A 19510-nucleotide genomic window follows, 5' to 3' on the forward strand; every position below is an offset into this window, starting at 1 on the left:
GGGGGCAGGGAGGGGAGGACGCATGTGGTACTGTTTGATGTTGCAATGCGATTTCCATATTGGGTCACCTATTTCGGGGGGACAGAGATTTGCGCGAGTGTTTCCAGGTTTCTGGTCTGCGTTCTGGCTTAAGGGGGGGAAATAAGTACAGTAAGCTGATCCTCTCCTCCCTGTTACAGACACACACACACACACACACACACACACACACACACACACACACACACACTCTTCCTCTCACAAGCCCTTACACTCTGCTACACACACTCCCAGACATAAATACACAGTCACAGTTGCAGATTGACTCATTCTCAGGTTTGTTGCGCACACATTCTCATGTTTCGTCCAGTAGTCATGATGAGGAGCAGCTGTAGGGTGCCGGCCTTCTCTTCTTCTCTTCGTTTGCTCCTCACCATCACTCTCTCTTTCTCTCTGTCTGTCTCTCTATCTCTCTTTCTCTCTACTGATCCATCTGCTTAGTTTCCCATGTGAGGGCGCTTCACTGGGAAGATACTTACTCTTAGAGTGAGTTTGGCCAAGGGAAACAGACAAACAAGCAGACATGCTTGGAAGACCAGCATTTTAAAAGTATCTCTCTCTCTCTCTCTCTCTCTCTCTCTCTCTCTCTCTCTCTCTCTCTCTCTCTCTCTCTCTCTCTCTCTCTCTCTCTCTTTCCAGACAGGAACACTGGAATCCAAGGGGCAGCTGGAGATCTCACCACAGGGAGGTGGCAGCGGGCATGGCGTGGGCACCGGTGGCACGCCGGCGGGCAGCGCCAACGACGGGTTCGGCCAAGACGGCACCGGCACCGGCAACAGCGGCAACAACAACAACGATGTCAGCGGTGGTTGCGGCGGGCAGCTGGTCGGGAGTGGCGGTGGCGGTGGCTACCAGTACCCGTACACCACCCTGTGCAAGCCCAGCCCGGACGCCAACATGGTGGACTGGGCCAGCAAGAACCTGAACCTGCACACGCAGGGCCTGTTCCGCCGGCGCGTCTCCATCGCCAACATGCTCTCGTGGAACCGCGGCTCCATCAAGAAGCCCATGCTCATCACCAGCGACCGTGCCGTCAAGAAGGAGGCCTGCGAGATGTTCAAGCTGGTGCAGGCCTACATGGGTGACCGGCCCGCACGCATTGACCGCAGACACGCCGCCCTGCTGGTTGTCACCAAGTGCTGGGGCACACAGGTGAACATCGTTATCTCCATATCCTACTATCTCATTTCCTACTTTAACCATTTATTTGACTAACTGTATGTATAAGTGCAGACATAGATTTATTAATTATTGCACCAAGCACTTTACTGGACGTAGCACTTTATGGGGTTTTCTAGGGGGTATTTATGGGGAGCTAAATTAGGTACAAAGTAATGGGTGATTCATGGGGATGCAAATTGAAGGCAAATGGGTGAACAACTTCAAACTACTGTATATGCCTGTCTGTTTTTGCTCTAACAACATTTTGTTGTTATCCTGTAACAATGACAAATAAAAACTGAACTGAACTGAACTGAACTGATAGTAGACAGTCATATGTAGCATATTTTATTTTACATACCCTTATATTTAAGTATTGTACAATAATATACACTACCGTTCAAAAGTTTGGAGTCACTTAGAAATGTCCTGTTTTCATTATTAATGTTGTAAATTAGAAATTGCGGATCTTTAATGCAATATCTACAGTACATACGTATACAGATGTCCATTATCAGCAACCATTCATCCAATGTTCCAAAACTGCTGCCCTGATTAAAAAACAATGCAACTGATATTCTGTCTATAATGGAGTGGAATGGACATTTCTAAGTGACCCCAAACTCTTGAACAGCAGTGTATAAAACTCATAAATCTGAGAAATAATATAATCTGTCAAGTTCTATACATCTGTAAAGCTATACATCCATAGAATCTAGAACAGAATTAAATTTGTCATTGTGTGTGAAGTTTCTCCATCCTAACCTCCTGTCCCCATAGGGCCTGCGTGACGAGCTGTACGTGCAGCTGGTGCGGCAGACCACGGGCAACCTGAGCCTGCGCAGCCTGGCCTCGGGCTGGGAGCTGATGGCCATCAGCCTGGCCTTCTTCTCGCCCTCGCCCAAGTTCCGCCGCTACCTCGAGGGCTACATCCAGCGCCACATGGAGCCCAGCAACGACAAGAAGAGTGAGTTGGACTGGCATCACTTACTGACTGTGTGTGTGTGTGTGTGTGTGTGTGTGTGTGTGTGTGTGTGTGTGTGTGTGTGTGTGTGTGTGTGCATGCATGTGGATTTCTGTGAGTCTGTGTGTGTGTGTGTGTGTGTGTGTGTGTGTGTGTGTGTGTGTGTGTGTGTGTGTGTGTGTGTATGTGTGTGTGTATGTGTGTCTATAAGTGCATGTGGCATGTGGTGCTTTGTATAGTAGTGAATGGGGTTGTATAGAAGTTCATATTTCTTTGTGGGTGTGTGTGGGTGTGTGTGTAACAGACAGACAGAGAGAGTGGGAGGAAAAGTATGCTTTATGTGATGTTTATCTGTCATCGGCTTGATCTTTATTAGCTCCAAGCCTCTCCTATCAGATGAATGCAGAGCCTGTCGCCACAGTAGAGGGAGAGAATTAGCTGGGATTTAGCCGTGGTGTGTGTGATGCCTCTGATGTGTGTGTGTGTCTGGTGAGAGGACTAGGCTTATCCAGAGGTGTGTTTATGTTGAAGGAATTCCCTCAAGTCCCCAAAGCCACACAGAGCCAGGGAATATTGGTTTTGCAGGCTAAAATTATCATGGAGCCAGGCCAAATCAAACAGGATGTAAAACTGGAAAAGTGGGAAAAATAAGGAGGAGGAATGTGTGTGAGTGAGTGTGAGTGTGTGTGTGTGTGTGTGTGTGTGTGTGTGTGTGTGTGTGTGTGTGTGTGTGTGGTTGTATGTTTGTGTGTGTGTGTGTGTGTGTGTGTGTGTGTGTGTGTGTGTGTGTGTGTGTGTGTGTATGTTTGTGTGTGTTTCTGTATGTGGTTGTGTGTTATAAGGGTTGTTGTTCAGAGGGTTAGGAGGCCCAGAATGTTGTGATGTGTTTTTTTTAGTCTGTACACTTGTGTATGTGTGTGTGTGTGTGTGTGTGTGTGTGTGTGTGTGTGTGTGTGTGTGTGTGTGTGTGTGTGTGAGTAAGTGTGATGCGTGTCTGTTTAATATCTCAGATGAGTCCTCCACTCAGACTCTAATCCTGCCCTGGCTTTCTGGTTTCAGTCTTGCAGCAGATCCAGGAACAGCAGGACATGAAGAACAAGAAGAACTCCAAGTCCAGGAAGAAGAGGAAACAGAACAATGAGGAAGAGGAAGAGCAGGGTGAGTCACACGGGGCCAGGGCCCCCAGCGGCCAGCCTTGACCCGTAGAGTGACCTCTGTCTCATCACACACACACAAATCTAACCGAAAAAGACACACAAAAAAATGAAAAAACAACTCTATTTACCTCTCTGTCTATCTTCAGTGGCCCCCCTACCTGGCGCACTTTAAGCGTGAACTTGTGGACTCTGTAAAAGACAGAAAGCACAGTCAATCACGAACCCCGAAACGTGCCAACTAAGGGCTACCACCAAAAGTAAAATCACAAAGTGGCAAATAACAAGTCAGATTTATCTGACTAGGGTCTCTACTAGCCCAAGTATTACCCGTACTTACAAAAAGCCGGTGATTTCTCCACAAAGCCCTGCGAAAACCATCTAAAGCCAAAAATCTCAAAATCGCAAAAAAGCAATAAAAAAAGTTCCAACAATACCAAAAGATCCCGGACGAGCCCCCAATTTATGTAACTGCCCGTCACAAGCCGAAGCATAAAGGGAGACGCACACTGGGTTACTTTCATCTAGGGGTATTTATTTAACAAAAAAAACCTTCTAAACATAGAATGTCTTTGTATGATTATAGCGAATGGCATCCGTGGCAGGAACGCTGGGTGGACCGGCAAACACAAAACCAAGCATGCGTCTCGGATCTCTATTTTTCTGTGGCATATTGGCACCAGGTAGATTATATAGGCCCCCTCCTGCCAGACCTCAGGTGTAACCAACCTAGTAATCAACAGGTGAGATGAACAGAGAGAAACAAGGGAGATCGGAAGGCCACCAGAGGTAGCCAAAGTTTAGGTCAGGTTATTATCTAGGCGGCCACCAGGGTTGGGAACACATAACACAGACACACACACACACACACACACACACACACACACACACACACACACACACACACACACACACACACACACACACACACACACACACACACACACACACACACACACACACACATACACACATGCACACCTACCCAGATTGTGGATGCACACACACATGCACACACAAACATATATATATATATATACTGGGTAAAGAGGGTTGTGACCAATCAACCTTACTCAGATAGAACCCAGACGTATTTGACTGCAAAAAGAAACTCTCCTTAGTTCCATTATTTTTTCATATCCAGATCCAGAATGTTTCCAAATTCAGTTCAGGCTGGAGCAGTTTGGCGTTGTTGGTGCTGAAGTTTTTTGGTGTGTTTAATGTGTTCTCCAGTGCTACTCAGTGGAAAGAGTAAGAAGTGCTGTTACACTTGTTCTCTCACACATCATTCAGAGCAAGCTTTGGTCTCCGAGCACAACCAGAGCAGAGACACATTTGGCTCCAGCGGGGAGGTATCTGTGTGTGAAAGCACAGGAGTTTGGAGCACTCAAGTACATTCAGTCACATACACACACACACACATGCACGCACACATGCACACACACACGAGGTCCGAGCCAAGCAGAGGGATTAGGTAGAAAGGATGAAAAGCAGGCTGCAGGATCACAGACCTGTCTGTCTGTCTACCTGCCGTGTTGACCGGTAAATGTGTGTGTGTGTGTGTGTGTGTGTGTGTGTGTGTGTGTGTGTGTGTTCATGGAGTGACAGGCTGGGAGTGAGACCAGAGCAGCTGGCCAAAGAGAGGAGTCTCTGGGGGAGATTCTGCCGCTCCCATCAACTACCCAGCACACATACACACACGCAGTCACATACACATACATTCACACACACAAACATGCACACACACATATAGACACACACACACACACACACACACACAGACACACACACTCTTTTTCTCATCCCCTTTCTCTCTCTCTCTCCCTCTTTCCCTCTCTCCTTCTCTCTCCATCGCTCTTTCTCTCTAACAGAGGGAGATTAGAGCTCTGAGCTGCGTGACGTTCCTCAAGTCCCACGCTTCCCTGGCTCGCCGCCAGACAGAAAAAGAGGGAGCAAGGGAGAGAAGGAATGAGAGGGAGAGAGAGAGAGAGAGAGAGAGAGAGAGAGAGAGACCTGGAGGTGGATTGAGCTGGGCAGAGGAAGAAAGAGGGTGAGAATGAGAGGAATGAGCAAAGACAGCGAGAAGGGAAATGAAAGAGAGAGGGAGAAGTGTGGGGAAAGAAAGAGAGAAAGAGAGAGTAGTGGAAAGCTGGAAGAGGCAGACAGAGGTTTGGAGAGGGAGTGGTATGTGGAGGAGATGTTTGGATTTTTTTTTATTTTTTTTGCATGTTAGAGAAGCTCATTTGGAAATATTGTCGAGAAATCACCATGTGGGATAGATAGAAGGATTGAAAAAGAAAAAGTCTGGTTATAGTCTTCCATGACTACAATCCAGCTTCAGTCTTCATGCTTCACACATGCCACACACTCATGACACACACACACACACACACACACACACACACACACACACACACACATTCACATACAATACCTCCTTTTCAAGCAGACAGCTCCAAAACAAAGAGAGAGTTTCAAAGCATTAGGAGGAAGGAGTGAAGAAGAAAAAGGGGGATGAGTGAACTCAGTGGGCAGATAATGACCCTCGCCGGCGTCCTCAATAGGCCTGCATATTAATCAGCCTCCGAGGCGCGGAAGGGATCTTCAGTGCCCTCACACAGACGGTTTGGCTGGCCCTGCTCCCACACTAGTGCTGCTGCAGGTCAGGGCCCCCCTCCACCCCGAGGTCCCTGAAGCCCCGAGCTTTTACAACCGTGTCTCCACTTGACTTTTTCGGCGAATTGCTAGCAACAGTCCTCTAGCTGTCCGCTGTGTGTGTGCTGAATAAAAATCTGGTGCTCGTTCAGTCCTGGCTTTGTAAAAAGGAAACAAACCAAGTGGCTTGGAGAGTGGCACGGTTGAGCTCAAATATCAGCAGCCTTTTTTTGCTGGAATCACATACTGTACCTTTATAGACCTTTAAAGATCCAGCATAGCTCAGCACAGCGCAGTACAGCTGTCCGATCCTTGATCGTCCTAGCGTTCCATAATTCCTGCCTGGTTGTGCCACGGTAAACATGGAGGCTTATAATGAGAAGGCTTTTGAAGCAGGCCGGTCTTTTTACTGGGCCATTTGGTCACAGCTTTAATATAGTTCTCCCTGGAAGCCCTGTGTGCTTTTTTACCACAGAAGCACACATGCAGAGCCCAGTCACCCTCAGTTATGCAGCCAGTACCAACAGACATGGCCAAGGGGGGTACAGTGGCCAGAAGTGTTCACTGAGTCAGCCCCACAAGAGTGTGTGTGTGTGTGTGTGTGTGTATGCATGGGTGTTAGAGAGAGAGAGAGAGAGTGTGTGAAAGAGAGAGAGAAACTTACACTGTTTACAGTGACACATTGAACACAGTCATTGTTAGTCAGCTCTGCCAGAGATCTGAGAAAGAGGGCCAAATTTGTCCAATCAGAGTTCTTTGTTGGCAGACATATATCCCAGAATGCTCACTGCTCTCATGTTGGCATTCAGGCCAGTCTGTGTGCATGCCCTGGGGCTGCTACCACAGTGTTTCATCTCCATCGCTAGCCACGGCCACATCACAGTGATAAACAAGCGATGAGACATTGTGGGCCGTGTGACTTAGAGCCATGCCATCCCCAACCCATGCGGTTCACTGACACTAACAGGAAACACTCAGGCTTTAATGAAACAGCTCTTGTGACTCACACTGGAAGTGTGTGTGTGTGTGTGTGTGTGTGTGTGTGTGTGTGTGTGTGTGTGTGTGTGTGTGTGTGTGTGTGTACAGTAATTTACCTTTGAGGGCCACTGAAGCTTGTTTAGTCAACTCTGAACTCAGGTCACTGCAAGCTATGTATGAATACTCAGGGAAGAACTTATGTTTGTTGATATAGAGCTATTGGCTCTACAGCTATTGGCTGTACAGAGACAATAGAACTTTATTCTCAGCTTTGGTTCCTGATTAATTTTGGTTCCCTTCAGAGTTTATGCTGTCTAAGTACTTGGGGGGGAGTTTGGGTTCTGAATATTTATTTTTGATCAAATGAAAGCCTTACTGAATAATTAAGGAGAGCAGCCATTTCAATTTGAATCCTGAAACACCAGTCAGAATTATAAATGCTGTTTTTTGGATTGGATTAAGAACGCGTAATGTGACTCCCCCTCACTATGAATACATATAGACTAGAGGGTGCACTGTGTCCCTAGTGACCCAGCACACCTTTGGTGTCACAGTCTTCTAATGTACGTAGTCTTGATGGTGTTACTGGTGGTGTAGAAGAAATCCAGACCGCAGGAACAAAATTCCTCTTGTGGGTGATTTTGAAACTCTTTAAGTTCCCCCAAAAAAGTTCCTGAACCCCCAGTGGGAGTGGGGCTTTTTATGTGCTTGTGGTAAACTGGCGTGCATCTTCCAGGAAGTGATTCTGACTGTGGAATTACAAGTTGCAAATCTAAGGTTTTGTGGGAAAGCAAGCTGGGTCCACGTCAAGGCCAATTGGACAAGGACACTGTTGGGCAATCTAAGTGAAAGGGTAATAGCAATGTGCTGTTGCCCGTGGCATCTACATCCAGAGTTAGCTCTGAGCAGATAGCGTCAGACTGGAGGACTGAAACTCTGTTCTGTGACTGCAGTCCCTCAGGGTAATATTTAAGAGCTGGGCGTTTGATGTCCGCCATGAATAGAGGTGGGTGGACAAGAGGCTGGGCCGAGGCAGCTGTTGTGGTGAGCTGGGCCAGGGCTGCCGAGCCAGAAGAAGGACGTCAGTTCTGACCCACACTGGGCCTCACCAGCTGTCTCTGTGGGCACCACGCATGGCGAATGGGCATTGTGCGCCAGCTTTCCAGGGCCCCCTTAGCCCCCTTTGCAGAGACGCGGGTGATAAAAGGCAGTGTGTGAGAGAGGGGTCTGTGGGCACGGGGTGCTGGGGCCAGTGGTATTGTGTCATCTGTCGGGCTGTTTGCCTGGGGGCCCCCTTGGACGTGTGGCCCACAATGAAGCCCCGTCCGGAAGCCCCGTCGGGGTCAGTGGGGCGTGGGGATGAGAGGGATTACAGGACATGTTGTGGGCAGGGAGCCTGGAGGAGAAGAGTTTAACTGTTTTTTTTTTCCTTCTTAAAAGCCATCAGTAACCATCACAGCAGGAGCCCTCTGTTCTGTTTATTTTTACCTTTTCTTCTTGGACTTCTTTCAGCTCTTCGCCCTCTGTTCCTGCTCAGTGTTCGGCTCTGTCATTGGAGAGAAAAATGCCGTCTGTGATTTGTGTGTGTACTGTGTGTGTGTGTGTGTACTGTGTGTGTGTGTGTGTGTGTGTGTGTGTGTGTGTGTGTAAGTGTGTGTGTGTAAGTGTGTGTGTGTGTGTGTGTGTGTGTGTGTGTGTGTGTATGTGTTTGTGAGAGAGAGAGAGTGTGTGTGTGTCATATTTACACATGCTCACTCTTCTCCCCATCTCACACTCCCATTTTGTGGCACACCACAGGGATACCACAATGGAGAGGAGTGTGTGTGTTTGATTACCGAGTTATGTGGAAAGACAAGGATGGCTAGACCAGAGTTAGGGAGAACGAGAACATGAGGAGATGAGAAAACAAGATCTGATATACAGTGTGTCAGTGTGTGTGTGTGTGTGTGTGTGTGTGTGTGTGGGTCTGTGACTGTGTGTGACTGTGTGTATGTCTGTGTATGTCTGTGTGTGTTGGGTAGAATACTCGCTGAGTGCCTATGCAGACTGGACGGTGCAGCCACGCCATGCGGCCGTGTGAAAAGCCTGGCCCTGGTGTTAACCGTGTTGTCACAGTGTGGCTCTGGGCAGCAGCGCCCAGACTCCGGGCTCCGTCTGTGTTTGTGTGCCCTCCTCAGTGTCCTCAGTGTCTCGCTCATCCTTTGATGCTATCACACACCAGAGCATCCCTGCAATTATAAACACATACGATAGAAACCCTACAGTATACACATACACTAGTTCCTCCTCTGATGAACCCTCAGTGCAGACTTCAGGATACACATACAGACTAGTCCCTCCTCTGATGAAACCTCAGAGGTTGGCCCGGTCAGTGCTCTGCTAATTGAACTAACACAAATTGGTTCTTGATATCTCGCTGTGTCAGGTGTTTGCTGATATATCTAATTCGATTATGAAGCAATCCCAGACGAACAGTGTAGTGAACTTGCGTATTATTGTTATGGATTTAGCAAAGTGTCAGATCTTTCTGAAAGGCTTGCAGTCCAGGTGTATGTGTGTGTTTCTTTGTGTGTGTGTGTGTGTTTATTTACATAAATAAATGGTTAAAATGTGTGTGTGTGTGTGTGTGTGTGTGTGTGTGTGTGTGTGTGTGTGTGTGTGTGTGTGTGTGTGTGTGTGTGTGTGTCTGAATGGTGTAATATAAAGAATATATAGAATCATATATGTAGTGGCTGTCTGATGTATGAAGAGGCTGACCAATTCTGTGTCAGGTGTCAGAGTTGAGTGCTGGTGTGTGTGTTTGGATGTGTGCTTGGGTGTGTCTTAAGTAAGAACTTGTGTGTCTGCCGGCTCAAGATGTTTAGTATATTTGTGTTTGTGTATGTGTATGCTGCCTGCTGCCTCACTGCCTTCAATGGTCTAACTAGTCACTTGCCATAGCAGGCATCAACCTGCCAACCTACCAACAGTTGACTTAATCAGTGGGAGTTGCAGCAGAAACGTTCTGTACTCTGTGTGTGTGTGTGTGTGTGTGTGTGTGTGTGTGTGTGTGTGTGTGTGTGTGTGTGTGTGTGTGTGTGTGTGTGTGTGTGTATTAGTGAGCAAGTGGAGGTGCTGGCCTGTGTCCCGTGCAGCTGTTGTGTTTGGGGTGTGTGTGGGGTGTTGGCTGGAGGTGTCGTCTCACGGGTCATCCTGTCTTGGCCTGGCAGGAGCAGTGCTGAGCAGGGCAGGGCTGGACAGGGCAGGGCTGCTGAGGCAGGGTAATGACTACTTCACTTTACTGGTCCCTCCGGCAACCTTGACAGCAGGCTCCATTTACAGCCTCCTCCTCCTCCTCCTCCTCCTCCTCCTCTTCCTCCTGCTCCATTCCTCCATAGTCCCGCTCTTTCTGCTTCTCTCTTTCTCTGCTTACAGCTCCAAAAACATCATGTCAGATCCAGACCTCCAGACCCAGAACCCCAGAGCTCCAGCCCCAGCCCAGCCCTGCTCCAGCCCAACACTGAGCAGCTGAGCTGGGCCAGAGCATCCACATCCACTCCCCACACAACCCACCGCACCTCACTGCATTCCTGTCTTGCTATGAGACTGAATGATATGTCAGAACGGAGGCATCTCTCTCTCCCTCTCTACCTTTATCCCTCCCTCGCTCAATCTTACTCTCTTTCTACTTGCCATTTACTTTCTCATTAAATATCTCCTTCCATTTGTTCTTTCATTCTCTCTTTCTTTGTCTAACCCCTCTCTCTCTCTCTCTCTCTCTCTCTCTCGCTCTCTCTCTCGCTCTCTCTCCCCCTCTCTCCCTGTCCTCCCTGTAATTATGTCTGATGGCTGTCTCATTCCTCTCCTGATATATGGTGGGCGAGCAGCAACATCCCCTTCACCCCTGAGCAGCAGCACGTCCCCAACCTACCCCCCCCCCCCCCCCCTCACCCTTCTGCACGTCCGCACCCTTCCCCTCCACCAGAACTCCCTATCCTCCCCCCTCCCTCTGCATATTTCTAATAGTCTCAGTAATCGCCCCCCCATCAGCAGTAATCAGGAGCTACCTTCCTTCCTCCTCCTGCTGCTGTTACCACGGCCACCACCAACCTCAACTCCTCCTCGCCCTTTCGCCCAGCTGTGCCCCTGTCCCTCCGCACCTGTCGCACGTAAATCACCTCAGCGTATGTGGACGACTCGGATGAGTATCGGGGAGGATCCAGTTACCTCTGACCCATCCCTTACCACCCCTCCACACCCCCATCTCTCTCCATCGCCCTCCACACACCAATAGAGGGACATGAGTCATCTCCGTAACGCACAGGTCAACACTGAAGTGAGCGTGGTGGAGGCGGACAGGGGGCGGACAGGGGGCGGGGGGGGGGGGGGGGGGGGGGGGGGTTAATAAGTGGTTCTCCTCCTCATCTGCGTCCGTGAGTTCACGTCACACTGAGATTATTTATGCATCACTCACTACGCCGTGACTCACGCACCGCTGTCTGTGTCGGCCGTGGAGCCTACGAAATAGATCTGATGAAGTGCAGGGAGCACCTCTAATGAGGGAATGCTTTACAGAGCTGTGATACTCCATGGTTGTTCTGTCGCAGATTTGGGCTTATCTGCGAAAGAACATTACAGTGGCAGGAGTTGTGCTGACTGTCTTGGGACTTAAAGAACGGCAGCGGTTTAGTAAGCAAGAGGGGATTAACCTTTAGTGGTCGTTAAAAGACTGTTTTAGCCTCAGTAGTTGCGTATGGTAGGTACTTTAGGTCTTAATTGATGCTGTTTGCTGGTAGATATTTTCGTACGGGTGACTTTGAAGAAATTCTCTGGAATGTCCCTGTTGAAAAGAAAACACCCGCAGCCAGGGGAGTTGCTTTTGATCATGTGCTGGTAACTGGATCTGTTGTTAGGCTTTCTTCAGCAGGGAGTGTTTTCTTACGCTCCTCTTGAACCGTAATAAAACATCCTGGTTATGGGGGACCATGGCATTATGAGTAGATGGCAATAATTTAGCTCTCAAGCAGATGCACATGCACATATGAAGGCACACCCATATACAGACACACACATGCGTACTCACATACACATGCACACACATGCACGCACACACGCACACACACACTAACACACACACACACACACACACACACACACACACACACACACACACGCCATCAGGCACCTGCACACATATGCTCATACTAACACACTCACACCTAGATTTCTAGACAGAGAGTTCAAACGCATGTACTGTACGCAAGGACTGCCTTTTGGCCTGAATCTGCTGCCTTAAACACTCTAGAAAGTCTTTGTTCAAAAAAGCATCCAATCAGATGTTCACATGACTGCTTACTGCTTTAGCACGGGTCAGTGACCTCTGCTGTTCTTGTCCCCTTTGCCCTCCTCAGGTCTACCCATCAGCACTTATGCCAAGTACTGCTACCGCAAGCTACAGAAGGTGGCAGTCACCGGAGGAAAGAAGGTAAGGATGGATGTGGAACTGGGGAAAGATTTCTAAATGGATGATGCACAGGGTCACTTTTTGAGCAATGTTGCTAGGCGGTGTTGCTGAGTGATCTCCCACTGATGTTAGACAACAAATATATATCATGACAACTAAAATAATCAGGAGGCAACTTGTTGTGATCATGCGATCAGAACAGTAGGAATCAGTTATGTACTCTGTAATATTGCTGAAAAAGTTTGACCTTAGAGTTCCTTTAGGTTTCACCTTAGAGTCACCTTAAGAGATGCATAATGGCTAATATGGAAGGGATGGGAGTTATTTAGTGGTTTGAGACTGAACAATCAAGACCCATATAGGACCCATATATAGTACAGCAATTGCACTTGAAATGACCCCTGTTAATATTTGAAATTAGAGCTCAGGTTGGATATTGTTTTGGTTCACTGATAGCGAAACTGCTCAGTTTCCTCTCTGTGAAGCACGCCGAGGCATGGAAAGCCCCTCTTGCTCGCTCTCCTCTCATCTCTGTGGTTGTTATGAGTTATTGAAGCCCCCGAGGTTAGCAGTGGCTGTGAAGCGTGGTGAGCGCGCAGCTTTCCGGGAGAGCTAACATGTGCTAGCAATTACAGCCACCGTCATTCTGAAGCAGTCTGTTAGCCAGACACTAATCTGCTAACCAAAACTAAGGTGTGTGTGTGTGTGTGTGTGTGTGTGTGTGTGTGTGTGTGTGTGTGTGTGTGTGTGTGTGCGGTGTGTGTGTGTGTGCGGTGTCAGTGTGTGTGATGAGAAGATGGGGCACTTCATTGAGACTCTGTTACTCTGTTCTGTACTTCTGGCCTCTGTTCAACTCTTCCAAGCCTGAGACACCCTGGGGTTAGAAAACACTTGGAAGACAGAAAAGGGAAAAAAAAAGAAAAGAAAGGTTTGTCTATGGAAAGTGTGTTGGGGAGAACAACTTCTCATGTCCAATGTCATCCCCACAACCCATAAACCTCATTGTAAACCAGAGTGTTATCGTCTGAGGGAGCGCTGGGTGAGCAGAGTTAGCGTAGCGGTAGCGGTAGCTTTATCTTTAGCAGCAGTTAGCGCAGACAGCCCTTCAAACGGGCCTCCCTCCACCCTGTAATCTCCTGTCCCACCGCTGTCTCCACACACTCACAGCTGCCCTGGAGGTGGAGATGAAGGGGGGGGGGGGGGGGGGGGGGGGGTATTTATAGCATAGCTGAGCTAAGATACACAGCACTCAGGCTGTCCAGGTTTCAGCTGGCCAACACAGCAGACCTGGCCCTGTTGTGGAGCGGGGATGCCAAACGGAGCAGCATTTTTGTCGTCCAGTGACCTCAAGAGAACTGTGGGTGTTTTGTTCGACATGTGCAGTACGTTTTGATTTTTTACTCATTAGTCCTACTTCCTGGTTCAGGAGTCTTGTCAGCTGGCAAATGCAGCTGTGGGTGCTCTATATCACCACATTAGTCAGGGCTTCAATCCCCTGTTTGACCCCTGTGGCTTCCACATGTTCCCCCCTGCCATGATTAACCCCTTGCCTCTCCCCTCCTCCTCCTCCCCCCATTCCCACAGGGCCTGAGGAAGCCCACCCTGGAGGAGATTGACCACAGCCGTAATGCCATCGTGACGCCCTCGCTGTTCGGCAGCGCCCTGGAGGAGATCATGGAGCGGCAGAGCCAGCTGTTCCCTGAGCGCCGGCTGCCCTGGGTGCAGGTGCAGCTCTCCCAGTACGTGCTGGCGCTGGGCGGAGCACAGACCGAGGGCATCTTCAGGTGAGGATGCAAGAAGATCTGTGTGTGTGTGTGTGTGTGTGTGTGTGTGTGTGTGTGTGTGTGTTCGTGTGTGTGTGTGTGTGTGTGTGTGTGTTCGTGTGTGTGTGTGTGTGTGTGTGTGTGTGTGTGTGTGTGTGTGTGTGTGTGTGTGTGTGTGTGTGTGTGTGTGTGTGTTCGTGTGTGTATGTGTGTGTGTGTGTGTGTGTGCATTAAATAGATATTGTTACACCAAGAAACCACACCATACATACAGGGTTCATGTGTGTGTGTGTGTGTGTGTGTGCATTAAATAGATATTGTTACACCAAGAAACCACACCATACATACAGGGTTCACATGAAGTAGTTATGAGCACATGTGCTGTAGTCCTTGCAGTACTACACTCATCAGTAATCTAATTGGTGGAGTACTAGCCCTTGACTAGCGGATCAGTGCACAAGAAGACCGGAAGTGATGATAGTAAACAGTGATGGTGCAGACAATGGCACCACATTCTATCATTGCAGCGTCTGGATTATTGTATTTGGATTATCTCTCATGACAACAATAACTGATGACAGCGTGCTCTGTGTTTTGGTCTAGAGAGATGTGCCGTCATTTCCGGTTTTCCTTTTTTGGGTGAGCACCACCTGCTGTTATGGAGACTTATTACGTCTCGCACAAGCGCTGAGTGTACGGTCAAGTCGGTAATCGTTTCGGTGTGTTCGACACACTTTTTTGACCGTCTCAGGGAGGCGGGAGCCGACTGATCAGTCCGACTGCCTTTTCTGACAACGGTCAGCCATGGGGTAGGTGAGTCAGGGCCTTAATGGACCTGCAGGGAAGTTACTTGGAGAGAGGTGAGGATATGTTTGTCTCGGAAAGGAAGGGGGCCGCACAGGCCACACTCACCAGGAGAGCACGGACAAGAGGTGAACGTGGTGGACTGGCCAGACCCTATGCAGGGAGAACTGCAGTGGGTTAGATTGTCTTTCTTAAGGTTAGGAAGGGAGGTGTTTTTTAGCAAAGCATATAATCACAATGCCCAGGAAGCAACACTCTCCTGTCTTCCCACCGACGCCACTGACCAGCAGTGGACATCGCCAGAGAGACTGGAATGCAGGGAGAGTCTGAGAGAACACTACTCTCTCTTTCACATCCTCTCACCAGCCAGGGAAGGAAGAGGGGACTGGTGCCTGGTGTGTGTGTACTGTATGTGTGTGTGTGTGTGTGTGTGTGTGTGTGTGTGTGTGTGTGTGTGTGTGTGCTTGTGTGGGTGTTGTTCCTCTGATGTCTGGCTGCATTAGACACCCAAACAAACACACTCTGGCTCTTGAAAGCGTGGGGGTTAATTAGTCACCTCTCGGTTCCTGCGGCAGCCTTTGATTTGTCCCCCCTTCCCAGAGAGACGGCACACTGAGAGGTTTTCCTCTAGCCCTGCAAATGTCCCTGCATAGTCCGCTGGGTGGTCCTACACACGCACAAACACACGCACGCACACACACACACACACACACACACACACACACACACACACACACAGACACATAGACACATAGACACATAGACACATAGAAACACAGAAACACACACAGAACGTCCATTCAAACAAACATTCATCCGTTTGACATTCAGTCAAAATACAATGTAAGAGATCAATTGCATAAAATAGCATATCAAAGAGCAGAATCTCTGACTGTGACCATGAGAGGGAGAACCAGAGGATGTTTAAGGTTCTTTTCAACTTCAATCAAAGGCTAGGGAGAGTGAACACTACTTGTTTGGGCCCAGACACGCTTTGCTTAGATGCATCCCCAAATTACAGGCGCTTTATTCCTGGGCACAGCAGTGTAAACACAAAGCCAGGCCGGGTTAGATTTGTTGTTGCGCGCACTTGAAAGGAAAGTGAAAAAGTGTGTGTGTCTGTGTGTGTGTCTGTGTGTGTGTGTGTGTGTGTGTGTGTGTATGTGTGTGTGTGTGTGTGTGTGTGTGTGTGTGTGTGTGTGTGTGTGTCTGTGTGCGTGTTTGTGTTTGTGTATGTGTGTGTGTTTGTGTATGTGTGTGTGTCTGTATGTATGTGTCTGTGTGTGTGTGTGTGTGTGTCTGTGTGTGTGTATGTGTGTGTGTGTGTGTGTGTGTGTGTGTGTGTGTGTGTGTGTCCGTGCGTGTCTGCCACATCAACATGTAAACACATCTGTATGTGCTTAGGGGTGCATGTGTACTGTAATGAAAGAGGGAAAGTGTGCTCACTTGGAAGAAAGTGAAAATATCCATGTATGTGTGGCTATTGTTTATGTCCATGCATGTGTGTACGTGTGTGTAACGTGTTTTTTCTGTGCATGGGTGTTTTAATGATAGGGAAGGAGAGCCCATTTGAAACATTCTGTATGAATTCTGAGATGAAAGTGGGAAAACTGTTTCTGTTTACAGTACGACACGTATCTGCCTTTTGCACTCTCCACTCTTTCCCCCAATGACTACCCACAATGGTTGTTTCTAATGTGTGTGTGTGTGTGTGTGTATGTTCATGTGTGTGTGTGTGTGCATGCCTGTGTGTACGTCTCTGTGCATATCTGTGTGTGTTTTTTACTGTAAGACAGGACCTTTAATCACCAGACTATTGTGTCACAGGATGTACCCCCTACTCGAACTCCAATAACCAGGGAGCAGCCCTGTCTAACTTCCCTCTCTCCCGCCCTCCCTCCACACAGACAGAGGGAGAGCAGAGATAAACACATTTCTCAATGTCTGCCTCCCTCACTTTTTTGTCGTTCATTAAATTTGACGTCCCTCACCATCCAAGTGGACGTGGAAATTGCCAGGAAATTCATTTCTGACTGTTTATAAGTGGCCTTATGTCTGCTCTCTGTTTTTCTTTCCCCTCCTCATTTTCTTTTTTTGGCGTGTGTGTGTGTGTGTGTGTGTGTGTGTGTGTGTGTGTGTGTGTGTGTGTGTGTGTGTGTGTGTGTGTGTGCTTGCTTGTGTGCTGGTGCATGTGTGCACGTGTGTGTGTGTGTGTGCGTGCGTTTGTGTGTGTGTGTGTGTGTGTGTGTGTGTGTGTGTGTGTGTGTGTGTGTGTGTGTGTGTGTGTGTGTGTGTGCTTGCTTGTGTGCTGGTGCATGTGTGCACGTGTGTGTGTGTGTGTGCGTGCGTTTGTGTGTGTGTGTGTGTGTGTGTGTGTGTGTGCGTGTGTGTTTGTGTGTGGGTTGGTGTATGTGTGTGTGTGTGTGTGTGAGGAGGGGTACTGGTGTCTGGGTCTAATCTGCGTTGTCTTCATGGCTCATTGCTTGAGTTTCCCCGCATGTTTAGACTTTGCGTGTAACTAATACTTCTGGCAGCTCAGCTCTACTTTGTGAACACACACTCACACACACACATGCTCACACATGGTCAACCGTCCTTTATAATTAAGTTTTTAGGAGGGTAGTATGACCATGGTCTCGGGGTCACATGGATTCACTCACAGACTTGCGTGTGTGTGTCTGTATCTGTGTGTGTGTGTATGTGTGTGTGTGTGTGTGTACTGTATGTGTGTGTGTGTTTGTGTGTGTTTAGCACACCAGGGTCATGCTAAAGTCATGCCAGTGTCTCAGCAAGACGCACCCCACCTGGTGGCTGCATGTCATGCGTGACAGGTCAGAGACACTGGAGATGGTCGACATGTGACTGAACTGCCCTAGTGTTTGTGTGGCTAATGATGTCCACTCTAACATCACAGGGTACCGGGAGACATTGACGAGGTCAATGCCCTCAAGCTTCAGGTGGATCAGTGGAAAATTCCGGAGAATCTCTCAGATCCCAATGTCCCAGGTGAGAAGTATTAAAGTTTACATTGAGAAATACAGAGGTTAAAGTATCAGTTATTGTATGGGGAGAGTGAAATAGTACAACCCCGTGGGATCAGGAAGCCCACCAATACTAGGAGTAGGGGAAATGCAGAGTGTGTGTCTCAAACAGCCTGTCTGTTCTATCCCAGTCAAATACCACCCCCCCCCCTCTCTCTCTCATGTCTCTTAGGGAGACAATCAATTTCTTGGATGTTCTTTATGTAATCATGTAAGAAAGTTGTAATGCAGGAGTGGTCTAATTGCAGGAGTGAACCTTTCTCTCTCTCTCTCTCTCTCTCTCTCTCTCTCTCTCTCTCTCTCTCTCTCTCTCTCTCTCTCTCTGCCCACCCCCTCCTCCTCCTCCTCTCTCAGCCTCCCTGTTGAAGCTGTGGTACCGTGAGCTGGAGGAGCCTGTGATCCCTCAGAGTTTCTATAAGCAGTGCATCACCAACTATGAGGACCCTGAGGCAGCCATCAGCGTGGTGCAGTCTCTACCGGAGCTCAGCCGACTGGTGCTCTGCTACTTCATCAACTTCTTACAGGTAACTCGCACACACACACATGCGCACACACACATACACATGCACACACATACTCATACACACATACACACACACACACACATACTCACACACACACACATGCACACACACAAACGCATGCACGCTTGCACACATGCTCACACACATGCACACTACTCGCTCACTCACATGCATAGTCACCCAGACTGCATGCACACATAGTACACACACATACACACACACACACACACACACACACACACACACACTTGTGTGGTTGTGAGAATTGCAGTTGAGCGGCCAGGTGACTGCATTCCTGTGTGTGAGTAATGACTGTAATATGGGTAATGAGAGGTCCCCAGCAGCCTTCAGCTGACTAATGACTAGATGTGTGGATCACAGGAAAAGTGCCAGAGCACTCCCATCTGACCACACAAGCAGAGACACCACCAGAACATACACAGGTGGTGCTATTGTGTGTGTGTGTGAGTGTGCGTGTGCGTGTGCGTGTGCGTGCGGGTGGATTTGACGAAGAGGCTGAGAAGGAAGTGTGCAACAATCAGTCCAGAAGAAAAGCACAGAGCCCAGATGTTGTGATGTCAGCCTTCAGTGGCTCTGGCTTTACTGCCACTGGGCTGCTGTTCAAATGAAACCCACTGCAGGCGTTTCTCACACAACAAACAACACTGCACTTTCTCTCTCCTTGTAGGGCCCTTTTATCCCTTTCTCTCTCTGTCTCCCTGTTCTTTCTCTGTCTTCCCTCTCTCTCTCAAAGGTTTGTTGGAAATCGATAATGGAGCCTGCTGTTTACTTAATGACATGTGCTTGTGTACCTGGCACTCCTTTGCAATGTTGTCATACCTGTCAACATTGAGCTTTGAAAATAAGGGAGATTTCCTGGGTTTCTAACCCAAAATACAGGAACATTTTCTGTTGCTATCCCTCTGCTAACAGCAAGAATTCTGAAACCCGGAACAACGGGAGGGTTGGCGGCTATGAATGGTG

The 19510-nt window shown here is 48.5% G+C and overlaps 1 protein-coding gene across 4 annotated transcripts in view; it reads left to right on the top strand.

Moving 5' to 3' along the window:
• arhgap46b (Rho GTPase activating protein 46b) overlaps nt 1-19510 on the top strand; it is a 63047-nt gene that overhangs the window by 39383 nt on the left and 4154 nt on the right. For all 4 annotated transcript variants that reach the window (XM_042096826.1, XM_042096823.1, XM_042096825.1 and 1 more), the window contains 7 exons: nt 679-1191; nt 1981-2167; nt 3224-3322; nt 12342-12415; nt 13979-14178; nt 17876-17967; nt 18357-18526. In XM_042096826.1, coding sequence (XP_041952760.1) covers nt 679-1191; nt 1981-2167; nt 3224-3322; nt 12342-12415; nt 13979-14178; nt 17876-17967; nt 18357-18526 — 1335 coding nt within the window. The remainder of the gene's footprint in view (nt 1-678; nt 1192-1980; nt 2168-3223; nt 3323-12341; nt 12416-13978; nt 14179-17875; nt 17968-18356; nt 18527-19510) is intronic.

The sequence above is a fragment of the Alosa sapidissima genome, chromosome 7, assembly GCF_018492685.1.
Source record: "Alosa sapidissima isolate fAloSap1 chromosome 7, fAloSap1.pri, whole genome shotgun sequence".
Taxonomy (NCBI): Eukaryota; Metazoa; Chordata; class Actinopteri; order Clupeiformes; family Clupeidae; genus Alosa; species Alosa sapidissima.